The following is a 27,129-nucleotide window of genomic DNA, read 5'->3' as shown; positions in this document are numbered from 1 at the left end:
GTAATCACAAAAATCTGAATCGGCTATAATGTCACCAACATAAGTAGTTATTTGTTTTCTAACTCGGACACGCTTAATGAACGTGCACAAAAAATTTTCGTTTTTAAGTTGCAGTCTCAAACAAAAAGTTTAAAATTAAATTTTAGGCTACTTTTATAGAGCAATCTTCGGACAACACTGTCACGACCATAAAAGTTTTAAAGATCGTGAGTTATGTTATCAACGAATAATGAAGTTCAGTTACTAGCAATTGCTGGGAAAGTTGCAAAAATGTGTCTACGGCGGTCGACCATAGAAAACGCATAAATGAGTCTACTTCAGGGAAAGGGTTGAAAAAGTTGGATTAGCCACAGTTTGTGATAGTAAACATGTTCATTTCCTTCCGCAGCTGACTTACTTTTACTTTTTTCTAGCTTTGAGTACTACAGAACTACAGCTACTACAGAACTTGCACGGGAACTCTGAGCATTGCGATTGGTGAGAAGAAAGCGAGCAACTTATATTACAAAAAAGCACACCATATCATTCACTTTTAGAATTGCTTGAACCAGTACAATGCCTTCCGAAAAGCCTACTGCCCAAACGAAAAAACAGATTGATTCCCGTCGATAAAGTGACCGCATTCGCAAAGCAGCAGCTAGACGAACAGAAACTGCAGAGCAAACACAGCTACACTTACAATGAAACATAATAGCTACTGCATCTGCTAGGAGTGCAGAAACTGCAGGGCAAACACAGCTGTGCCTAGAACGAAACAGAATAGCAGCTGCTAGAAGAGCAGAAACCGCTGAACAAAGACAGGTGCATCGAGAGCAGGCCAGAGTAGATGCTGCAGCTGCTAGAAGTGTAGAGACTGCTGAGTCGACCTGCTAAGCCGGCCAAGCAGCGACTCAGTTGGCTCAGAGCAGCCACTACAGCGGCCACACGTGCAAAAACCTCCGAGCAGATGCAGCGGCGACAAAAACATGCTGCACTAGCTACAATAGCTGCTCAGCGAGCTGAATTTTCAGAGCAGAATTTTCAGAGCATAGATAGCCCGACAATGATAATTATCAGGTAAAACCCAATAATTATCATTGTCGGGACAATTGAAAGTTTGGGGAAGAGGAGTCTGAAGAAGCGGGTGTCGCCTATTAACTTACAAGATTAAGAACAACCACATTAGAGAAATTCTGAACAGAAGATTCAACAGCAAGATGCACAATGAAGAAATTCTCAACAGCAAGATGTTTTAACTACAGCAGCTGCTACCAGGCTCCGTGTAACTGCAGAAAACTTTGCACTTGACTACACTCCTGCAACACAGTTTAGGGCCGAACATTTCTATGGAACGAATGTCCAGAAATGCTCCAGATGTAATGCTTTACGTTGGAAAGGCGGGGGCCATATATGTAGTTTATATAGATTTTATAGATATCAAATTTTATCAACACAACCGCAATACTGCTGCACAGTTAGTATATACCATGTCAAAACACAGGCTGTAGACGAAGAACTGGTGAGTCATGATTAGTGTTTTAAGCATGCGGAAGTCTCAATTCAATAAATGCTGGCGATAGCTTAGCAGTGCAATAGCAAAATATTTTTTAGGACTTCACAAGATATGTAAAACTTTTCAATACTGTCAGTTTGAAGAACTTCAGTTTGCCTAGCAATATCAATTTCATTATCAGTTATGTGTACAAAATTAGGACAACTCCGATTTGAGTGGTTCGAGACTGATGCATTGTAGACTAGCTGTAAAACACATTGCATATTTCCATTGTTCTCTCCAAAATTATTGACATGCACGAATGCATATGTGTATGCAGCCTGATCAGAACAAAAACTTCAGTAGATTGCATATTTGGAGTTGTTTTACATTATGAAAGACAACTCTCAATAAAACCATTGCTTCACGTAAATCTGTTCCCGAACATGGGTAATGCACTAATGCAGCCAGTTGAAACATATATTAAATATGTTTCAACCGACTATTATAGACCGACTGAAAAGGAACACAAAACTCGTTATAAACTGACGCAAATTTTGCGTCAGTTTGTAACGAGTTTTGTGTTCTTTTTCAGTCGGTCTATAATATTGCCATCGATTTTAAAGCTACAGCAAACAGAAATTATTTTTGTTTGGTTAAGTTGTTGTCTCATCATTAGAGATCACATACCGGTAAAAGTAATTTTTGGAAACCAACTATTTACGGTTTTGGTCGTGCGACTTTCCTATATGGGGCGTCGTCTATAATAAGTTTTACCTTGACTTCGTAGCGAGCCAAACAATCACATATGTTATTTGGAAGTTCAAAGCGCTTCGCACCCTCGAAACACGGTAAAGCTTTTAGTGAAAGTGTTTTTTGTGGAAACCAAAGGTAGTGAAACTGGCCCTCGATAAATTAAAGACTAAAGTGACATTCATTTTTCACAATATTAATAAACTTACATTTTTATAACCATGCAGTACACACAAATGCTTTTGCACTTCGTTTTACACCTTTTTGAAAGTGTTCGTCATCAATGTGTTTTTATATAGGCCTATAGGTCTATTACGTTATTGGCAATAATTTTCTATATAATATAACAATATTGATCGAAAATGCAACGAGCTTTTTGTTTGCTTTTGGGAACATACATGTGTCAACTGAGAAAAACATTACATTAGTCGCTGCAAATGCTTTTTAAATAGTATTACGAAGTTATTTATGATTGATCAATAACCCTGTATCCTATTAAAATACGAGTGATATAATTATTACACGTATTCTGTGCAGTATAATTTTCTTTTGTATCAAAACGAAATGAAGTTTAGATATGCATATTTTGGTCCATATTTTATATTATAGCCTAGTCATGTGCTGTTCAATGCTGCTGCCTAAATATTAATCACCTATATTATGTGAGTTTTAAATGTACCTGTGATATTACTGTTTGCGACAAAAATCTGCAAATGTGGTTCACCAGTTATATTTTATTGCAGCTAAAACATACTACGTAAGCACTGTTTTTATATATTGTTTATATATCCTCATATACAAATAACCCGCAAGGAAAACAGTGTTTTGATGTAAGAAGGTTGTATAAGCTGATGCAAAGTAAGGAGTGAGCTTCTAAGGTGTTCATTGTTGTTTTTGGCGTCAATTATATAATAACTCTGTTTACAAGAATTAACAAATGTGACTCATTTTGTGTTTGCACAGATGGGCATTCGAGGTAGCATGCTCGCTCGAGTGAGCCTTAAAGTTCAACTCACAAATTAATTGAATCGATTTTAAGTATCTTTTAGTAACTTTAGAATTGAATTGGCTGGGCTCGTCTTACCTGTAAGAATGGAATAGGTTTTTTACTGTCACCTTATGTAAATTGACTCGTTTCTCTAATTTTAATTAGCAAAACGACTCAAGTCAAAATGCAGCAATGGTTCCTTATAGTATTACTACATTAAGAAAACTAATATGTTGCTTTATGTGCGGTAAAATGAATATGTCAGTGTAGTCCAACGTTACCAGCCGAGCATATTTCCACAAGACTTTGAAGTCATTTTGTTTATTGCATTAGTCGATAATATGTATGACACAATTATATAGTATAGTTCTATGATTTGCCTTTGCACTAGCCATAAGCTAATGTATGCCGTTTTTATTGTGATACAATTAAATATATTAAACCATTACATATATTTAATTGCTAGTCATCCAGAAAAGAATGTATGTTCTTATGCTCATATTGTCATATTTGATTTTATTGTTATGTTTAATTTAATAATACCTGCTTTAATATTTTCATTATGGAAAACTTTTATGCTGCTCACGTTCATCAGACATTTTGCTAGAATGACATTGTAACAGCTTCTTATTCAAAAACATTAATCGCGGACCGCACAGTTAGCAGACCCACTCCAATTTTGTTGCAATAAGGTGAGGATATTGGGTTATCATTTTCCTATACAATAAACTATCTATTTTTGTTGCTCAGAAATTGGATAGAAAATCACAGTTTCTTTTCTTCTTGTTTAGAATGAGTGAAAACAGAAATTGTGAAGTAAAAAGTAAAATTCTTCAACGACGGACCTAAGATACTTCTGATGACAATATCTTTATATTAGAGAACGTGTGTCAGTAGTGTGGTCAAATTGCATGTATCAGTATTGCATAAACCATTGTTTTTCATTTGCAGTCAGTTTAGCTAGTCGCAAAACATTGAACATTCCTTTTGTTTTTCAAATGCATTTATTATTGTGCAACATTTCTCATGTGGAGTAAGTGATTGTCGTTTATTGTTATTTTGACACACTGTCATATGCCATTTTTAATAAGAATTGAAAGAGAATAGATTTTGTCTATTTGGGTAATTGAATTGAATCAAACAGTTTCATTTAGGTTAGGATGGCTAAAGAGTTGAGAATTGAATTTTGGTGTTTAGCACTTACATATTTAATTGGATCGATTCTTATACGACCTATGATGGGCTAAAGATGATAGAGATATATAGAGAGAGGATAAATTTGATGAACTATTGATGAGATATGAATTGAGTCATTATTAAAACCTTAAAAACATCTCTAGCGTTTTAACCAACACCGATATCATGTTTGGCTAATCTTTCTGCAGTGGTCTTACTATTTCTTTGCTTCTTGTTAGGTCCAAAAGCTGTTTTTCTCTTTTTCTATTCATCTTTCAAAACTTACGGCTCTCAAACAATTCCAATGGTAGTAAAGCCATTGTAGACCTTGCATTAGTTGATGTTGCTATCATAACATTTTTTCAGTGCCTGTGCAAAGGAGGGGCTGCATAAGAGCTTGCCATAGTAGAGAAAGTTATTCTATGATTTTACATTTATAAAGCTAATGGTAGTTTCAAAAAGTTAAGTTTGATCAATCGCTATCAATGATCTTCAAAATCAATCTATTTATCAATATTGTATTTTGTAGTGATTCATTTTTTTATATTTGCTGTCATCTGGCTGAATACATGTTAAGTTATAGGTTTAGCAAGTAGAATTCTTTCATGAAAAATCAAGTCCCCCTACAGTCACTGTGTTGTATTTACTAAGGTTTTTACCCAAGTTAGTTCCTTTTTTAGATAAACTGATTTTTCTATTTAACGTCTGTCATGGAAACTCTGGTAGTAAAGGTGGACCCAGAAACAGATGGTTTGAGTGACAGTCTTTATTCAACCGGTTAGTAGAGAGTATTACCAAATCATGTATATGGTAAACATTATTGCCATTAAGGATTATAGCATCATGTATTTTCTATGTTCTTTGTATTCATTGTCTCCACTGTCTCCTCTATCCATCTATTTTGATGTTCTTTATAGCCATGCTTACTTTTGGTATTTTATTTATTGTTATTTCTTCTTTAGCCATGTCTTCTATAGACTTGGCTATTATAATTATTTTGTTGCAATGTCTGATATAGCTATACCTGAGGCGGCTAGATTGGATATATCCGAACCGGGGGCGCAATTCAAGAGCCAATGATTAGCTGAACTCTGTCAGCTTTGGCATATCAACAATACCCGAACCACACCCTACCACCATCAAGCAAATGGGAATGTAGGAAGAAACAACAGAGGCTTTGGAGACTCACTCTAAGTCCTGTTATTGTCAAGAGGCGAAGATAAATGTGGTATAATCCTTCTCCTGCAGATGAAGGCATGCCGAGGCACATCACGCTTCAATCGGAGAGACTGCAAATATGCTCGTGGTGAGTCGGGAGCTGAGGTTGCCAGACCAGCTGAAAAATTATCTCTTGCCAACTAAGTTTGTTTCAACCAGTGATCATTTAGTAAAGATCCAAAAAAGATTGGTGGTGGTACATGACGCTATCCTGTGGAGCCAGATTCAAATTCGGCTTTGAGAAAGCAATTCCTAGAAAAAGAAACCTCGAACTGATGTTGTCACGGTTAGTTCTACTGCCAAGCAGAGAGAGCCATTGGAGGTCACAGACCAAAAAAAGACTAGGCACTTTTACCTCCAAATAAGACTGAAAATTGCTTAGAGGGCGATAAGCATTAGCAATTGCTGTCGCCCTCCTGGTTTATGACGCCTGAATCAGTTTTGGAGCAGGTTTGGCAGAGCCCCCCGGCCAACCAATATCACAAGAAAGCCGGATCTGTATTGATATTGGACAGACTTGGAAGAAAATAGGCTGGTGCTGATTTCGGTGTAGCTGGCCATTTTTTCCACTGTTGATGATTTGTTAGAAATGATGACATTGTTTTTGGGGTAGTGTGTGGTTGAAGCCAGCCAAACAAGCTAGTTAAGTTCACTAGCAATTAGCCAGGAGGTTAAGAGATCACTAACCCGCTGCATGCATGGTTAACCAAGCAAGAAGAAATTTACCAGTTGAATAAGCACAATTATTACAGTCGGAGCCCGGTTATCAAGGCTAAATCTGACAAAGCTAGGACCCGGCTATTCAGGGGTGAGCCAACACAGCTAAAGCTGGCGCAATTAAAGAATCACTATTATTCCTAATGCCGTGCTGGCTGGGGCCGCTAAAGCCAGCACAGCGTAAAGCCGGCACAGCGATCATGTACACATTGTCAGGTGAGTTTGAAGATGTTGTGGAGCTTACTAGCCAAAAGAATATAAAAGAAGCCGGAATGAGCTAAGCACGAGCACCTAGAAATCTTTCACTGTAGGCTCCACATTCTGCTTCCCGTTTCCTGCATCTTCCTTTGTGATGCATCCCGTGTACGTGATGGCTCTCATTTCCAAATCATAATGGGGTTGGTCAAGCTGAGCCAAGTACAGCTGAGGTAGCTGAGCTGACTCATTTTGTTTATAACAATTGGAACGGTTCTGTTACTGGACCAACTTGCGAAAGTTACACAATTGTTCGGCTTATAATACATGCCACTACTTCATGACCTTCCAGCCACATCGCTCGGCCTCGGTGCCTGGCTGGCTGCCGTTACAATTGTTGAAAATCCTGCCATAATGGACAATATCCTATTGGAAGTATATGTGTAGCAGATTAATTAATGAAGGAGTGTGCCACTCGATAGTTATGTGAGTCTAACTGTATTATTAACTATTATCTATCTTGCAAGGAAATACGCGTATATCACTGCACTCTATTCACAGGAAGTTAGCGTAGAAAGAAAAAGGGGTACAGCTAACGTAATTTTGACATTAATAGACGTCACTAAATTAATATGAGAATACAACTCCAAAATGCAGTGAAATGTAATCATTATATATGGAAATAATATGATTATCATAGTCACAAATGATTGTATTTCAACACGCCCTCTCAAACATGTGAGTCAATAGCAAGTAGCTTGAGTGCTTCCTGATGGCTTGCTTGCGGGAGACCCTTTGTAATAATATCTGCTGAGCTTTCCGCCCCACTGATGTGCTGGTAGTCGACTGAAATTTGCTCTCTCACGAAGTGAAATCATATGTCGATATGATTGCTTCTACGGTACGAGTACAATTGCCTTTTAGTGAGGGCAATTGCTTCAAAGCTGTCGGTAAACAGCATGTTTGTGATCCTCTGCGGTAAGCCGAACGTGTCGCACAGTGTTTTGCAGGCACAGCATCTCTTTCGTAGCTTCTGCTAGTGCCATATACTCAGCCTCGCAGGTTGAAAATGCCACCGCTAGTTGGTGTCAACTGTTTCAGCTGATAGGTCCGATTCCGGTGTGAAAACGTACCCTGTCGTTGATCATCTTTTGTCGGTGTCACCAGCCCAGTTGGCATCGACAAACCCAACTGACCCTTGGTGGTTAGGGACAAACTTCAGGTGACTTTCCGTGGTTTCCTTTAGGTATCTTAGAACTCGTTTGACAGCAGCAATGTGTGCTGGTCCAGGCTTCTCTAAGTGTTGGGAAAGCTTTCCAGCAATTCACGCTAAATCTGGGTGTGTAGTAGTCATGAGGTAGATGAGCATGCCAATGACTTGTCTGTATGGTAATTCCTTTACCAGCGGGTGCTCTCCATTGGTAGCTTGATGGGGGTGTAAGTCTTTTTCAGCAGGTGTGCTTACTGAGTTGCAGTCTGTCATCCCAAACTTGCTCAACGAGTTATCAGCGTAGGGTTCCTGGAACATAGTGTATTTATCTCTTCTTTGTAAATCAATCCCTAGAAACCAGCTTAGTTCTCCTCTGTCGTCCATGTTGAACTTTTGTTGCAAAATGGTTTCTGTACCAGCTATCCTACTTTCATCTTTACTGCACAGTAGGATATCCTCAACCCAAAAGAGTATAGTGATCGTGGCAGAGCTGTCGTAGGCATGTTCTTTCTTGTATTATCAAGGATCCCAGTATCAGATTGAAAGTGTTGCTGTCTTCTTTATACCCCTCAGGTTGTTGCAAGATGATTTCCTTGTCTATAGAAGCGTTGAGGTAGGCCCCTTTGATGTCTAATTGGTGTATCCTCATGCCCTCATTTGCTGCTTTCTGTAACAACATTCTGATCAATGTGAATCTAGTAGTAGGACTGTATAGCTCGTCATAGTCGACTCCTGGTATCTGTGAGTTTAGCCTTGTGCTGTACTTCACCTAGATTTTTACCTTGTTTAAGGATTTACACCCATCTTCCCTTGGTCTCTGCCCTGTCTTTTGGTAGTGGATGAACTACCAAATGACTGGATATTCGAGACCAAGTATTCGAGTTAGGTCGTTTGTGTATTTCCCTGTCCATGGCTTTCTTCCAGTGGTCAGCATCTTCCGAGCTCATAGCCTCTTTGTAGGTATGTCGTGTGTTTGTCACAAGGGAATAGGCGCAATCACTGTTGCTCAGATAGTATTCCTTTAGATAGTTTGGAGGCTGGCGCTTGCGGCTTTGCATTTGGATGACATGTGCGGGTTTTTGGGGTATGACGTTCATTGCGTCAATCTCGTGATTTATTGCAGGTTTTGTGGCGTGACAGTCGATGCGGCACTTCTGTTAATTGATGCGGGTTTTTGCTGTATGATGTTTGTTATATCATTTCCGCAACTTAGTGCAGGTTCTTGTGGTATGATGTTCGTTGCATCATTTCTGCTGTTTGGTGCATGTTCTTGTGGTATGATACCTGTCTCATTTCCGCAATTTAGTGCAGGTTCTTGTGGTGTGACATTCTTTGCGTCACTTCTGCTATTTGATGCGGGTTTTTGTGGTACGACGTCCATTGCGTCATTTCCGCAATTTTGTCCAGGCACATGTAACCTCACATTTTGTGACAAAATGATCTTCTGGTTGGTGGTGAGTACATAGTAACCTTGAGATTTTCTATTGACACCAAGGTACATGCCGCACTGCCCACGGTTAGCAAGCTTTGGCTTGTTACCTTCCGAATAAAAGCTACACAGAGTGCCAAAGCTGTAGATTTTTCTCATGTCAGGCTTAGTACCAGTAATTAGCCTGCAAGCTGTTTTTTCTAGTATGCCTCTGGTAGCTTCGATTTCTCAGGTATTGCGAATAGTTCACAGCAAGGCCCCAAAAAGTTTTGGGAAGATATGCATGTCTGAGTAGACAGCGGGCTGTGTCCTTCCGGCTGTGCCACGATCTATCTGATTTCTCGTTCTTGTAGGATTAGTAGGGTGCCGTGGTTGTGTGTTTTATTCCGTTTTTGCATAGAATACATTGGAATGATTTGCCAAGGTATTCCACCCCGTTGTCGGTGTGCAGTTCCTTCAGAAATCCCATCGGTGCAATGTCTGCAATAAATTTCATCATCCTGGTAGTCGCATCACTCTTTTCCTGAATGTTGTATGTGAACAACATACTAGTGTACTGTTCGATGAAGTTTTTGATGAAAGTGTGTCCTTCCATAGCAGTTGTTGTGATAGGCCGCATATATCTGAATGAACTCGTTGTAGTGGCTGCGTGGCTAGTTCAATTTGCTGGTCTTGTCTATGCAGCTGCTCTGTGATTTTGCTCTCATTGTGCGTAATGCAGGTTGTTTCCTGCTTAGGTTCATATATTGTCATACCAGTTGTCACTTTCTCGAGCTCAAGTATGTCTGCATTGTTCATATGCCCAGGAGCTTTGTGCCACTCTGGCAATGGCCCGGGGAGGTTTGCTGAGTCCTTGGTTTTCTCTGTGTTGAGGAAGAACAGTCTTCCCTTTGCCGTGATTGGGAAGTTTGTATTGTTTGACAGTAATGTGTTTCTGTCTTTTGAGAAAGTAAACTGTGCCCCCGTATGAGTGGTGGCGTGAACTGAGAAAAGGCTGGTTGGGATGGTCAGTACAAACAGACCATCTTCCAGGTGAGTCGCACGTGCCTTGTTGCAATCATTGATGATGGTGAACTGTGCTGTGCCTTTCGCTATCACTAGCTTGTTTGACTGGCATTCATCGGCCAATTCTAAGAAATTCTTTTCATGCTTAAATTTGTGATCCTAACTAATGTCATACCAGTTGTCACTTTCTCACGCTCAAGTATGTCGGCATTGTTCATATGCCCAAGAGCTTTGTGCCACTCTGACAATGACGTGGTTAGATTTGCTGAGTCCTTGGTCTTTTCTGTGTTGAGGAAGAACAGTCTTCCCTTTGCCCTGATAGGAAAGTGGGTATTGTTTGACGGTAATGTGTTTGTCTTTTGAGAAGGTGAACTGTGCCCCTTTTTGATAGCGGCATGAACTGAAAAAAGGCTGGTTGGGATGGCCAGTGCCAACAGAGCATCTTTCAAGTGAATCACACGTTCCTTGTCGCAATCATCGAAGATGGTGAACTGTGCTGTGCATTTGGCTATCACTAGCTTGTTTGACTGGCAATCGTCGGCCAATTCTATGAAATGCTTCGCTTGCTTGAATGTGTCATCATAACTAATGAAGCGATCTTTGTCATTGATAAAGTGGCTTGTTACACCACAGTCAACCATGAATTGGCATGGATCCTTGCTGTTGTTCTGTGTGGCAATGTTGTAGTGATCAGAAGATGTGGCCATGAAAGCATATGTGCTGTTTATAGTTGTTTTTGCAGTATATTTTTCTTCTTCAAACATACTGACTTTAGGTGGCCCTTTATCTTGCAGTAGTTGCAGTAGAGTTTGTGTTTTGACCTACACTCCTTAGCTTTTTGATTAGTTTTTCCGCAGGCAAGATAGTGTTGGCCACGTTTTGATTGTGGTCTCAAGTGGTTCTGTCCCCTAGATGCCATGGCAGTTGATTGGGAGTAATGGACCGTTTCAGTATGGTCATAATTTGTTAGAGCTGTTTTGAACTCAGTCAGTGTTTGCTTTTTATCTAGCTGAGTGTGGATTACTTTGGAAGGCTGATATGAAGTTAGTAAACCTTTCATAATCATCGCTGTTATTAGGTTGTCACTTATAATTTCGCCAGCTGCTTTGAGTCCCACGGCATAATTTTCCGCACAGATCAGGTAATCAGTGATATCTTCTGTCTCATCCATTTTTACTGTTGTGAGCTGTTCGTAGAGGTCAGCACTTTTGGTTTTTCTGTGCTGGCATAGTGTTCTTTCAATATTTTGAAAGCCTTTCCGCCGTCATTTGCACCATCTCTCATAACCAGTTAAAGTGATTTTTCATCTATCACTTGCACCAGTTCAGCGTAAGCCCTCATGTTCTTTTTCTTAAAATCAGTGGCATCAGTTTCTCCCTCTTTTTTTGGCAAATCAGTTTTATGTACGTCCTCATCTTGCCTGTATAGGTAAAATGTAATTTTAGTCTCCCAAATACTGAAATTATTTGCGTCGCCATCAAAGAGGAGTCTGTTCTTCATTCCGCTAAGCCTATAACCTGTTGAAAATCCTACCATAATGGACAGTATCTTATTGGAAGTATATGTGTAGCAAATTAATTATTGAAGGAATGTGTCACTCGATAGTTATGATGAATCTAACTGTATTATTTACTATTATTTATCTTGCAAGAAAATACACGTATATCACTGCACTCTATTCACAGGAAGTTAGCGTAGAGAGAAAAAGGGGTACAGCTAACGTAATTTTGACATTAATAGACCTAATCAAATTATTATGGGAACACAACTCTAAAATGCAGTGACATGTTATCAATGGATATGAAAATAATATGATATTCATTGTCGCACATGATTGTATTTCAACAACAATAGTTTAATTACAACAGTGTTTATAAATTATCAGTACATTGTAGATATTAAACCATAACTGTCACGAACAACTTTTATCGTACTAATTAGGTAAATAAGACACGCTGATTCCGATTTTGTACTCAAAATAAAGATTAGTCCACTAACCTTCAAAGTCATTTATGCTTTTTTAAAGCGTTTCAATGTCCGTTTCGAAAACAACACAATCGGCATTACAAGCTCCGCCCATAAATATGTGACGAAACCTAGCTTTTTCAGAAACGGAAGTTCGGAATGTTTAGTCCGATTTAGAATAATAGAGATGGGTGTCTTAAAACTCATTATTATCTAAATCCAGCCTGTAAAACAATTTCAGTTTTTTATGAAGGGGATATAAACTATTTAAAATTGCTCGCAGCTTGTTACATGACGTTTAAATGGGCTGGACGCCGAGAAAAAATGAGCTCAAAAAGCGCGGTTTTATCACGAACTAGCGTTGTTATCGCGCTTTTTAAAAATGCAATGCTAAATAGCTTATCTACCTTTCAGAAAAGACTGTTATTATTTTTAAGGCTGAATTTAGATATTAATGGATTTTAAAACACCAATCTCTATTATTCTAAATCGGTCTAAACATACCTACATAACTTCTGTTCCTAAAAAGCTAGGTTACGTCACGTATTTATGGGCGGAGCTTGTTATGCCGATTGTGTTGTTTTCGAGACCGATATTAAAACGCTATAAAAAACCCTTCATTACTATGAAAGTTAGTGGCCTAATCTATATTTTGATTACAAAATCGGAATCAGCGTGTCTGATTTACCTAGTAAATACCAAAAAAGTTGTTCGTGGCAGTTATGGTTTAAAGTTAAAGTCGAAACTAGTGACTTGTCAGCGAACACAGACAGTGAAAATGTTTGAAGGATTTTTCATAGTAATCATGACAATGCCACTACATTTGTGACCCAGGCAGTCAGAATGTAAAATCGTGCTAAAACTACATTTTTGAATTATTTAAAGCTTTAATCTCAGCAAATTCTGAGTATTTTAATGCATTTTAAAATTTTTAAATCAAGCTTATACAAGATTTAGTAAAAAAGGTCTCCCAATGAACATAAACTGTTGTCTTGAGTTTAAGCAGGATAAAGTTGGTGATTCATGAATCGTAAACCCTGGTATTTGTTTACAAATCAAAATGCCATAGCAACTGACCACTAAATCTCAGCCTATATTGATAAAACCTGGCATTCTACACATTTAGGCCATGAAAAAAATGATGGTTGCATTTTTATTCAAATCCGATTAATGGTTGACCTCCCAAAAGTCATGGTAAGGTCAACACTATATGTCGCTGAAAGCTCACCACCCTGAAGACTTTAATTAAAAGGATATGTTTTAAACAGGGCACTTCTCATCAATCTGTATTGCTATGACTGTATATAATGACAATCCAACGACTTATCAAAGTGTTGGAAGTGTATTCAGAATTGTCCACCTATACAGAAGGTCATGGTAAGACCAACAAAAGGGGACCACATAGGGCATCAGGATGCGGAAATATCAACCCATCAAGTGACCATTCAATCTAGAGCTCTTTTAATGTAGTTCAACACAGACTGTAGCACAGAGTACACTGCAGAGATTTATTGTAGCACATTGAAAGGGTTTGCTTGTTATGTTAGTGGCAATTTGTCCCAACGCAACCATATCCAATGTTTCCTTTGGTAATCCTTGATATACAGTTTTAATGAGGCTAATTTGTTCAGATGACATAAAACTAGCCAGAATTCCCTACATTTGCATCCACTTATTAGTTTGATGTCAACAGCTAGAATGGGAATGTTATCAGCAGTGATAGGCTGATCGTTATTCTCTGTAATTTGATTTAATTCATTAGGATGATCGTTATTACTTACATTATTGCTAGTAGCCACATATTGCGCAAGCAGCTGTATTTCTAAAATTCCTCTATTATAACAATCGTCATCATTGCTTTCGCTATGATCTGAGGCAGCTGACTCAGATTCTAAGTAGAAATACTCATTGTTAGCATCAACTAGCCGTAATTTTACTAGTTAGCCGTAATTTTTGCGGCGGTTCTCTTTTGTTTTAGCTTGAGGCCGTAAAACAGGAAATAACCACATCCAATCCGCATTTAGAGCCTATACTTACGATTTTGGGTTTTGAAAAATTCCATAGCAATCACCGATATGGATAGAGGTAAATGGCAATTCTTGCTTTATGATTGGTCAGACACACAAATAAATGAGACCAAGTGAAAGAGCAGGGTTGAATGCACTATAAACCACTGTTCACTAAAATAGTGACGGTGAGTCATATAATATCGTATAGCATGCCAAGTGCGCTATTGTGAACAATCCAATTACCGCACGATTGTACATTCTGACGGCCACGGTCACATTTGTATTTGAAGCTTGTCATTACCATTCTTAGCTAAACTCATATTTATTGTAGTAGTTACAGAAGTGAAAATAGAACCGAGATCTGATGGTGGTGCTGATAATCTCTACCCAACCGGTTAGTTTAAGATTTATCAAATAGTAGCGATAACTGCTGTTGAATTGCTCTGATGTCAGGTACCTCCCAGTTAATTTAATATGATAATTATCATTGTCGGGACAATTGAAAGTTTGGGGAAGAGGAGTCTGAAGAAGCGGGCGTCGACTATTAAATTACAAGATTAAGTACAACCACAATGGAGAAATTCTGAAGTCAACCCATTTGACGATTTCATTGGCTAAACATAGATTTATCAGAGCTAAGAAAGTGTGAGTCATTTTTAGAGAATAGTTACCTCTGACCGCAGGAATTAAGCGCATTGTTTTAAGTCACATTTAATTTTTATCTCAAATTTGTTTAGGATAATTTGTATACTGTGAAATCTCTACTTGATCGCCATGACCTTCTACTTGTCAACCCATCACCTATAGTGGCAGTATATTAGAGGAGATGTTAACATAGACAGTGGAGTTATATCTTTGGAATAGCAGGTCAGATTTCTGGTACTTGAAAAATTTAGCATTAATGTCGCCTATATTTTGCACCCTTCCACTCTACTTTGGGGTGCAATAAATCTACTATAACTCACCTCCAACTTCTCGATCGCTGAATAAATATGCATTAGGAAACTGAAAAATGTATCTGCCAGTTAAATAATATTTCCATCAACTAATCTGGAATGATCTTATATCCTATGTTGCATTTTGTTGAAGCTTTTAATATTTTATTTCATTTTGAAGGCATGTTTTTTATTTTGTAGGTTTATTTAACAATGCCGCGTAAAAACTCATTTCATGCATTGGTATGTTTGCTACAGTTTTCAGCTAAAACTGGCTTTTTAGGTGCAATAGAAAAGGATTTATGAACGCCGATCCATTGTAAGCCAAAATACGATAAACGCAAGGATGCTATCAAATAATATGCTATTAATCTGTGCAAATTCTATCAGAAGCTACAAATAAATCTTCATGAACAATTGACCTGAACAAACCATTAAAACACTCCATTTAATATAATTATGGAGAATCAAAAATCAACATTTTTGAAACAAAAATATTTGCATCATTTGCTCAGACAGTTGCATTCTGTTTGTTGCTTTGGACCAATTTCATATTCTCCAGGCTGTTCAATGTCTTCCACAGTGTTTTTTGACTTCAACTCTTATTCTACATTAATTACTGAACTTGTAAATATTAGTGTTCAAACAGTTTTTAGCCTAGAAAAATTTCTGTGTTGTCAGTTAGATTTATTGCACTTTTTACGCAACTAAAGAAAAGCTAAAGAAATGTTATGAAAAAGTTTAGCCTAAAATACTAGTACCGATTCCATCATATTGCTAAATCGTTTTCACATATGTCGAAGTATTAAGACTGCATTAAGCAAGGCTTTACTATAAGCTTGTTACAGTTATTAATAATTTCATTGGTGCCGCTTTCAAAGTTTTAATGACATAACGTGACGCTTTACAGATTAGTAAACGGTTATATATACAAACATCATCAACAAAATAATTAATTGTTATTAATGTAACCGAGTCATTATTAGCACCATTTTACGGACACTTTTGCGAACCCATCTTTTTCTTTTATCTCTGCTAATCCATGATAGCAAGATGATCGCTTGCTATCATGGGTTTGTAAGGATCAAAGAACGTCAACCTGGTTGTCAAATAGAGGTTAAGTTTAATTGAAAGGTGGAGCTCTGTTTTTCAATCTTTCTATAGTGATAGTCGTATTATAATGGTGGTCAAATAGAGGTGGCGTTTAAATAAAGGTTATACAGTTAATAAAATCTTTAATTGTATATACATGTACGTGTATCAAAGTTATTTATATTGTAGATCCTGGACCTATTCTAGACCTAGAGAGCTGTTCAGTCAGCATACACATTGATGAAGGTAAATGTGGCAGTATTATCATGGATGTGATTATAGTTCCTTCAACAGGATGTTAAACACTTATGCAGTCATATTAATACTTCTCTTTGTATAATCAAATCACTGTTATTGCATGTTGGAAGTAAAATTACTTCAAATTCATGACATTGTGTTATCATTTGGCAATATTACCAGTGTAACCGTGAAATGGTGTCCTCTTGTGTCTCTGTTACATCGGAAACCTGTATGTATGGTAAGACAGGCAATTGTTTTATGTAAAGTATATTGTTTGCATTCCATAGTTAACTGTTCTTATGACATTGTAACCTTATTACCCAAGTATTAAAGCACGGGAAAGATGATTAAGCTTGTTTCTTTTTGTTTGATAAAAAGGTATGATGTGGTGTTCCCTGTTACATCGGCAACCTGTCCCTGACCTGTTGTAGAAACACCCATATATTGCAAAATTTACCAACGAGACAGCAAAAAAATGTTTGCTTTACAAAATTTGAATAGGCGGGCTTCCGAAAAGTAATGCTAAATCTAGTGTCGGGGTGATTCGAGATTTTGATCTCTATGTCACACTTTGTTGGTGAGTTCTATGGAAAGACCAATATATTAGAGAAATGTACATTTGTCTTTTCTACTCCAAGTCGTGTGGTTTCTTTGTGGAGTAGTAAAGGATCACAGTAGATCCTTTGCAATAGTTTAATTACAACTGTTTTTATAATTTATCATTACATTTATTCCCACATTGTAGATGTTGGAGTTAAAGTAGAACCTGTTGATTCATCAGTCAACATAGACAGTACTCAAGGTAATTATGTTGGAAGGATTTTTTCCTAGTAGTCATGACAACTTATTACATCTGTTATGTTATCATTATCATTCTCCCTAGATAAATTCTCATTTTATTGTAGGAGTTACAGAATTTGGATTACAACTGTGTTTATACTTTATCATTATATTGTAGATGTTGAAGTTAAAGTAGAACCTGTTGATTCATCAGTCAACACAAACAGTGATAGAGGCAATTATGTGGGAATGTTTTTTCATAGTAATCATGGCAACTTACTATACTTAAATACAAGAAACCTGTCGTGATCATTTCCTCTAGATACTCATCTGTATTGTAGGAGTTGCAGAAGTGAAAATAGAACCAGGTTCTGATTGTGGTGCGGATAATCTCTACCCAACTGGTTAGTTAAAGATTTATCAAATAATGCTGATAACTTTTGTTGAATTGCTCTGATGTTAGGTTCTTCCCAGTTAAATGAATATGATAATTACTATTGTCTGGACAGTTGAAAGTCTGGGGAAGTGAAGTTTGAAGAAGTGGAGTCGATTGTACTAAGATACAAGGTTCTTCTGAAGTTCAATTTTGAAGTTAGGGAGTTGAGTATTTCATTAACTAAACACAGGTTCATGAGAGTGTGAGTCATTTTTTAGAAAATTTTTATGTTTGACTGCCAGATGTTACCTGAGTTTTGGTCACATATATTTAGCTACATTTAATCTCTATCACTAATTTGTTTAATTTTTTGTACAAATGAGATTACTCGATATATTTATGTGTATTTAAGTTGTTTATATTGTAGATACTGAACCTAATCAAGAACCAGAGAGTGTTTCAGTCAACAAACACGGTGATGAAGGTAAATATGGCCGTAGTATATTGGATGTGATATCAGGTCCATCAATGGGATATTAAACACTTGGGTAGTCATATTAATATTTATATTTACCTCTCAGGTTGGTCCCGACATAGTGTTACATTTCACAAGTGTTACCAAAAGGCACAAGTTGCAAGATATTCATCATTAAACTGGGTTTCCCTGTTAAAAGTGCATTCACTCATCTACTCTTAGATAAATATTCTCTTTTGAGATGCCTATGCAACAATTTGTTGCTGTGCTATCAATAAAGGTATCATGCCAAAATATTTAGTGTAATGAATGGCAACAGGGTTTGGTTTAGACATTTATGAGCCTGTCGTCACCAGGTCTGGTCTCTTGTGTGTTCGCCCGGTTTGGAGTTGGTGCCGCAGTCAAAGCTGGTCGTGCCGTTTTGAAGGCAGGTTACTAGGTGGTCTTGGGTCTGGTCTTTTTTAGTTGCTGTTTGAGTCCACTCGCAATCATGATTAATGGGGCTCGTTTTGGCTTTGGCTGCCTTTTTTTATAGCTGCTGAGCGGCCTTCAGGGGTCCAGACTCCAGCTTCTTTAGGGTTTCATAATAGTCCCAGAAGGCTATGTTGGAGGATCTTCCTGTCACCTCCCCATTTCAGGTGGCTATCTCGGGAGACCCTTGTGTCACTTCCCCATTCTGGGAGATTATAGTGAAAGTTCACTCTTGTCACCTCTGTGTGGCTATAGGAAAGGATCTCCACATCACCTCCCCCATTGCTCCTTGAAACTTTCTGTGCTGGGGCCCATTCTGACGCCGTGGATCTTATGGTCGGGACAACCTTTGTTGAGGTTATAACTGTTGAGGACCTTACTGCAACCAGTAGTTGGCACAACTGTGGAGACCTTGGTTCATGCGCTTTTGGTTGAGCAGTCTCATTAGACATGTTCCTGTCATTTGCACCCCTAGCATAAACTGGCTTCGCCAGGGTTACCTCCTCGGAGCCATACTCATTCTACTGCTAACGAACCTGCTTCGTCAGCTGTTGCACCTGAAGTGCAAGCTGGCTAACTATTTGGTTCTGAACTACTGTGACCTACCCGGCTGGCTCCTCTATGCACCTGACTTCATTTACTGGTCTCAGTCAACAGGGGAGTCAGCATGGCCATTAGGTATTGATGCAGCGGTGGTATTGATTGTTCAGTGTATGCCAGAAGGTTTTCTGTGCCATGTGTTCCACACGGACGGCATGATTCCAGATTGGGAATTTCTATGAACCTCTTCAGGGTACTTAGTTTAAACAAGTCTACCTAGAAGAGAGGGTGAACCAAGCCTGAGCTTTTCAAAGATGGCTTCGACTTGGTTGTTTTGTCCGCAGTTCTCTGCTTTCTCTTTGAATGAATTATTGAGTTGAAGCAACATGGTTGTCTTTATTCATCATTTGGCTCTGGCTACCTTTCGGAAGCATATTATAGTGCTCCACATCATGGTACCTGTATGTTGAGGCATTTTATGCCGATAGGCCGAGACCAGGATCTAGGGTTCCATCAGCAGCCTTTACAATATGTCGTCTAGACGGTTCATGTCTCATTCTGTGTTACTCAGTGGATTAGATGATCTGGTTATATTGCCAGCTTAAGACAGGCAGTCCGGCTATAACATCTGGTGGTTCTTTGTTTAGATGCAGAATTGTTGGATAGCCAGACGATAATGTTTGATTGCTATACAGCAATGGTTGAAAAGATAATCAGTCTGTAGTACATGCTGGCTATCTATTTTGGTGAACGTTGGTCTATTTTAGCAAGCACATTACACATTGCATTTACTTGCTCTTCATAAATAGCAAGGATCAAAATGTTTTGTGCTTTTTATGCTTTTGTGCAAGTTAGATTTTGTCAAGGTTAGATTGCTATTTGATGCGGTTCGGTTTTCTCTAGTCAAATCGGATTTACAGGTTTTTTCTTGGATGATTATTTTGTTCTCAGATGACTCAGCAAAACTTGTGTCCATACTATGCCGAATGGTCAGTATAACACTGTTTAGAGCACTTGGTAAATGTTGGTATAATAAATTGAAGCAAAATTTACTTAGCAGCCTAACAGATCTCATTGGCTGAGGTTCTAAGTCGGATGCAACAAGACATTATTTTGTATCTACAAAGATATTAGGATCAATATCTGGAGGCTACAACCCTTAATAACCACCTTAAGTTAATTGAAGGTTAGCTATACTAGAGTAAGTGTTTCCACCAAAGTGTTTTGAGCTTTCAGGCTGTTCTTAGGAGTCCTACATATTAGATGGAAAATTGAGGAGATTTCTTTTGTTAATTTACTTTTGTCTTTTTAAACGGTAGATTCGTCTCATTAGTTATCATTTTGCGTGGTTTTAGAAGTTTGCATTTCGCTAGCTTTTGTATTGAAGCAGTTTTCAGTCTCTTGTTTCCATCACAAATTAATGTTGAATTCCTTTATAATAGACCCATTTTGAGGTTATTAAATAGTTATTTTTGTTGTTGCAATTGCACCACATTGGTGATGCATCTAGCCTAGTTTTCATCTCAAAGTTTTTGTTTAATAGTCATAGTCTAAGCTCCGTTTTACACTCTATTGTATTATTCTCTAAATCATCATGAACCTGTATTTTTCGTAGGTTTCCTTTTTTCAGTATGATTTGTCATATATGATTTTGTCAGTATGATTTCATGTATGATTATGGGCTGTAGATTTACTAAGCTTGTCCAATATTTCTGCATTGCTGGTTTATTCTACTTACTGCTATTTTTTGCCATTTTCAAGTTAGGATTCACTGAGTACATATTTATATATATATTTCTCAAAGTATGTCGTATGTCTGTCTGTATTCCGGCTATAGCTATTTTTAGAATAGCCTAGCTGGGCAACAATGCTTATGCAATGTCATTGCCTGTCGGCATTTAAGGCTTACTAACTAGGTTAGCGGAATTTTTCATTGACATTGTGCCAGGCCCCTTGGCACTGGCCTGCCACTTGCTGGAGAGTTGTTTGCCAGCGAGTGGGAAGCAAATCTCATCACTTCTCATTGTTTATAAGCTGAATTTTGATACCCAGGCAACGCCAGAAGGCACAGCTAGTGTACTTATAAACCTCCTAGGTTTACGCAACTTTAGTAAACCTAGGACTAATAAATACCAGATGATTGCAAGTACATCCTTGACAAAACAATGTTGGTCATATCAACTTACTCATTAAGGTTTGATAGACTTGAGAAAAATCTCTTGTATCAAAATACATCTAGAGGTTGCTATTAGTACTTGACTATATGAAGACTGGCTGTTGTAGCATAAGGCCAGATGTGTACAGACATAGCGGCATAGTTTATTTTAGGCAATAATATTCCTTTATAATGTTTCACTTCTGGTGGTTGGTTTTGATATTAGTAAGTTGCTATATTTTTTTGTTAAACATAGACCATGTTCTTGAATTGTTACCCAAATTGGACATTAATGAGATGAGCACTACAGAATGTCATCTTACATTACTTGTAGGGTTTGAATGACACTTTTGGAGCACCACAATACTTGTGTGTGCTAGTACAGTGCCCGTGTGCCACAGGGCTGTAAAAATGTTTTGCAGCGTCCATGTTTTTGCTTTTCGAGCGGAAGTGTAAAGGAAAGTGTGCCATCTTTGACAAGCTGCTGCTTTAAAGGTTGACTTGCAACAAAATTCACATTGCAGTTATTTGGTATCAAAAGATTCCCCATGTTTTACTCTGTTGTGTTGTAAGTGCCAAATATGTAGAAATGTGATTACAAGCACTTAAAAGCTCAAAAACGAAAAGCCGTCGTATATTGGAATATCTTTATTTCGATGACGTAACCTCGAAATTTGGTTATCGTCTTTTCACGTATGTTCTCATGTGAATTGAAAGGCCAATACAAAGCTCAATATAAAACTTATCGTAGTACTAGTTTATGACAAACACTTCGGGTTTTACCGAAGACCCCATATCAAATATAGATGCTCGCTACTTTACAGTTTTGTTTCGGCATTATTCAATCGTCAAGTCGTTCTCTGATCATGTAACCCAACACTTCGCAAATAATTTTTGCAGCATTTTTCAATTGTCACAGGTGACCAACAGGCTCGTCACGATTATTAGACAATGATATGTACTCCTTCGAGCTAAGGTTAAAAATTTTTAACGATTTTTTTACGGTAAGTTATAAGATATCAGTGCTAAAAGTGAAAGCATTACAATGACGATAAAATAGACGCGTAAGAACAATAGACATGGTTTTATTAAATGCGTGAAGTATATTTGTGAAAATATTTCGACGAATAAGGTTGCAAGAAAGTGTAAACAGAAACCATCTCTCACAACTACTTCACATTTGAGCTGTTTTGGGAAGAGAATCCAAACTACGGCGGTCTCGTGTGGCTGCAGTTTTCTGTTCGTTTTTGAGCTTGTAAGAGCTCGTAATCATCTTTCCACATATTTTGCACCTACAACACAACAGAGTAAGACATGGTGAATCTTTCATATCAAATAACGGTAATGGGAATTTTGTTGCAAGTCAACCTTTAAGGAAAATATCATAATTTATTTGTAGTCTGCGAAAGAGATTTTGCATTGTATGATTAAGAATTTTTTTGCATTTTAGGTGATTATTGTGGACCGAAATTCTTTCGAAGGTACCAAAATGTTCTACCGACAAGATCATTATGTAAAAGCACTCTAAAGACAAAGAAGAAAGTTCGCACAAAAAAGACATTATTTCAATGTAAGATGTGCAGCAGTAGGTTTACTCATCGCAGTCATCTAACAATTCACATGAGGATTCATACTGGAGGGAAGCCATTTCAATGCATGGTATGCAGCAAAAGCTTTCCTCGACACAGCAATCTCAGAAGCCACCTGCAGATCCACGCTGGAGAGAAGCCATTTCAATGTGAGATGTGCAGTAGCAGGTTTGCTCGTCGCGGTGATCTAGTGAGTCACATGAGGATTCATACTGGAGAGAAGCCATTCCAATGTGAGATGTGCAAAAGTATGTTTGCTCGCCGCAGTGCTCTAACAAGTCACATAAGGACTCACACTGGAGAGAAGCCATTTCCATGTATGATATGCAAAAGAAGCTTTCCTCGGCGCAGCAATCTCAAAAGCCACATGCTGATCCATACTGGAGAGAAGCCATTTCAATGTGAGATTTGCAGTAGCAGATTTGCTCGCCGCGGTGATCTAACATGTCACACAAGGTCTCACACCGGAGAAAAGCCATTCCAGTGTGAGATGTGCAGCAAGAGCTTTTTTCATCGTGGTAGTCTAACAATACACATGAGGACTCACATTGGAGAGAAGAATTTTCAATGTATGATATGCAGTAAGAGCTTCCCTCGGGGAAGCGATCTTAAAATCCACTTGAAGACTCATACCGGAGAGAAACCGTTTCAATGTGAGATGTGCAGTAGTAGATTTGTTCGCCGTGGTGATCTAACAGTCCACATGAGGACTCATACTGGAGAAAAGCCGTTTCAATGTGAAATGTGCAGTAGTAGGTTTGCTCACCGCAGCGGTCTAACAAGACACATGAGCACTCACACTGAGAAGCAATTCCAATGTGAGATGTGCAGTATTAGGTTTACTGATCGCATTTACCTCACAAGCCACATGAGGACTCACACTGGAGAGAAGCCGTTTCAATGTATGATATGCAACAAAAGATTTTCTCGGCCTAAGAATCTCAAAAGCCACCTGAAAACTCATACTGGAGACAAGCCATTTCAATGTGAGATGTGCAGCAGTAGGTTTTCTCATCACAGTCATCTAACAATTCACACGAGAAGTCATACTGGAGAAAAGCCATTCCAATGTGAGCTGTGCAGCAAGAGCTTTGTTCAGCGAAGTCATCTAACAAGACACACAAGGACTCATACTGGAGAAAAGCCATTTCAGTGTGAGGTGTGCAGCAGGAGCTTTAGTCAGCGCAGTAGTCTTGTAAACCACATGAGGACTCATACTGGAAAGAAGCCATCCTAATACCGTAAGAGTTGCAAGAGTATGTACTCAACATTGTCAATTGACAAGTTAAAGGAGAACTCCCACCCGAAAAGTACCATTCCAATGCAAGATGTACAGCTGTAAGCTTTTTTATTAAAGGGATACATGAGACTACATGAAAACTGGCCCTGGAGAAAACTCATATCAGTGTAAGATGAGCAGTAATAGGTTTACTCAGCGCAGTCAACTGACAAGCCATATAAAGATTCATGTCGAAGTAAAACCATTCCGATCCTAGATTTGCTGTAGTTGCTCCTCTTGTCACTTCATAATTTGGAGAAGCGGTTTCATCGTAAAACATGCGACTGTACATCTCCGCATGCATTTTAATGCACACACATACACCTACTTTGCTTTGTAAAAGTTATATAGCTGTATGATCACATCTGTTGCATATTAAATGATGATTAATTCAATTATTTTAAAAAATAAATATTATGTTTGATAAGAATAAGTTGTCTAATAATTATAATCTTCGGTTTGGTGTGGTTGAATCAATATAAACATGGCTTATGACTGGCTATAGGTATTTGGGCTGATTCTCGCGACAAAAGCTTCAGACACCAGAAGTATTGAATCTTTTATTTGTAGTCAAATAGTTTTAGCAAAGCTTAAATTTTAATAGTGCATGAATCTTTTTAATGCCTATAGTGTAATAAGTCCCACAATGTAATAAGATAGTGTAATAAGTCCCACAACAGCTAAGTGCATGAAATTAAGATTACCAACTTTCACTAAGTGTTGCCCAAAAATACCTGCGATGCTTTGTAATTATATTCAAGTTGAGGAATGCAGTATTTGAGGAATCTGCTTTGATATTGCAATTATTATTACAATGCATCATAATTCATCCTTTACAAATCTATGGGCTTTACATTGTACCAGTATCAGCCAAGGATCATAACATACTAAGATTCTTGCACTTATGTGGCCCGCGACTAGCACACTATAGTAACAGGTTATGACCTAATACTGATACACTACAGTTTTATATAACAGTATCAAAATAATAAACATTTCATATTAGGAGACGAAGCTATATACGCTGCACTGGCAGGACAATTACCCTGATAGTTTCAATAGGTATCAACTTCTGGAGTTGTTTTTACAAACATATTAGTAACTATGGCCATCTTAGGAGAGAATTAACTTTGTCAATATATTCACTTATCCTCAAAGGATATTAAGTTTGATAATAGATAATAGTAATAAATGGTGCTGGAACAACATAATCTTAGACACTTGAGGGATATCATAAATGCCAAATAGCATGACATTTCAAGAATCATCATGCACAAAAAGACGTAATGTTAAAGAAAGGAAGCATGAAGTATCACTGTATATTTACTAGTAAACTAAGGATAATCAGAGTTACTCCTCAAATATAAAGGTTGACTTGCAATAAAATTCACTTTACAGTTATTTGGTATCAAAATATTCACCATGTCTTACTCTGTTGTGTTGTAAGTGCCAAATATGTGGAAATGTGATTACAAGCTCTTAAAAGCTCAAAAACGAAAAGCCGCTGTAGATTGGAATGTCTTTATTTCTATGACGTAACCACGAAATTTGGTTATCGTCTTGTCACGTGATGTTCTCGCGTGAATTGAAAGGCCAATAAAAAGCTCAATATAAAACTTATCGTAGTTCTAGTTTATGACAAACACTTCGGGTTTTACCAAAGACCCCGTATCAATTATAGATGCTCGCTACTTTAGTTTTATTTTGGCATTATTCAATCGTCAAGTCATAATCTGATCATGTGACCCAATACTTCACAAATAATTTTTGCGGCACTTCGATTATTACAGGTGACCAACAGGCTCGTCATGATATCAGACAATAATATGTACTCCTTCGAGCTAAGGTTAAAAAGTTTAACGATTTTTTACGGTAAGTTATAAGATATCAGTGCTAAAAGTGACAGCATTACAATGATGATAAAACAGACGCGTAAGAACAAAAGACATGGTTTTATTGAATGCGTGAAGTATATTTGCGAAAATCTTTCGACGAATAAGGTTGCAAGAAAGTGTAAACAGAAACCATCTCTCACAATTACATCACATTTGAGCCGTTTTGGAAAGGGAATCCAAACTACGGCGGTCTCGTGTGGCTGCGATTTTCTGTTCGTTTTTTAGCTTTTAAGAGCTTGTAATCACCTTTCCACATATTTTGCACCTACAACACAACAGAGAAAGACATGGTGAATCTTTTCATATCAATTAACGGTAATGTGAATATTGTTGCAGGTCAACCTTCAAAGTTTACTAACCAGTGTATGACTACACTGAATCATCCCTCATCTTTCAATGCTCACTATATCTCACTACATCTCAGTGTTTTACCATCATCATCTGACTAGCTAAAGATAATGTATCTGTTCTGTGTATTGTGTAGCACATTTGGTTCTGAAACTGGCATTTCCCTAAATTTAATTTTTAATTTAACTTCTCTAAAGGCAAATTAAATTTAAGAACCCGGTTTTGCCTAAAGTCATTTTGTTCTGAAGAATTCAGTTTTGTCTTTTTGAGGGAGGATGGAGACTCGGATTAGGAACGTGTCCAAAAGCCTAAAATCGGCTTACTAAGTTCAAGGTTAGTTAGACCAGTGTTTTTCAACCTTTTTTGAGTCAAGGCACATTTTTACATTGCTAAATTTTTGCGGCACACCACTAACCAAAAATTTTATAAAATGACACTCTGAACAGTATATTTAATCACAATAAAATTCATCAATTTATTGATACTCAGTCAGTGTGAAACCTGGGGCTGTTTAGATAAACATAGTGCCAATATTCTGTCAGGAATAAAAGAAAGACACAAAGCTCTTCTTCAACAGCTCTCAGTCTCACTTTGCTTTTAGTTTTTATAGAAGTTAGGCTTGAAAAGCTCAGCTCACACAGATATGAGGTAGAAAATGGGAGCAATGTGAGAATAGCTTTGTTGGTCAGAATGGGGAACTCCTTGGCAGCAGTCAACCGAAAACTGTCCAAAGGAGGATCAGCAAATCTTAGTTTTAAACCCGATCCTGTTTCAGTTCAGTTAGGGGCTGTATATCATTGATTTGAGCGACACTTTGA

General features: G+C 37.8%; 1 protein-coding gene across 1 annotated transcript in view; it reads left to right on the top strand.

Moving 5' to 3' along the window:
- Positions 1–5,067: 5,067 nt before the first annotated feature.
- Positions 5,068–27,129, top strand: part of LOC137387917 (zinc finger protein 850-like) — a 47,912-nt gene continuing 25,850 nt past the window's right edge. The window contains 7 exon segments of the mRNA XM_068074431.1: positions 5,068–5,165; positions 14,468–14,530; positions 16,353–16,409; positions 17,149–17,205; positions 17,525–17,587; positions 17,987–18,043; positions 22,651–24,127. Coding sequence (XP_067930532.1) covers positions 5,099–5,165; positions 14,468–14,530; positions 16,353–16,409; positions 17,149–17,205; positions 17,525–17,587; positions 17,987–18,043; positions 22,651–24,127 — 1,841 coding nt within the window. The 5' untranslated portion in view covers positions 5,068–5,098.

This window comes from Watersipora subatra, chromosome 2 (genome assembly GCF_963576615.1).
Source record: "Watersipora subatra chromosome 2, tzWatSuba1.1, whole genome shotgun sequence".
NCBI lineage: Eukaryota > Metazoa > Bryozoa > Gymnolaemata > Cheilostomatida > Watersiporidae > Watersipora > Watersipora subatra.
This window is presented reverse-complemented; position numbering and strand designations above follow the sequence as displayed.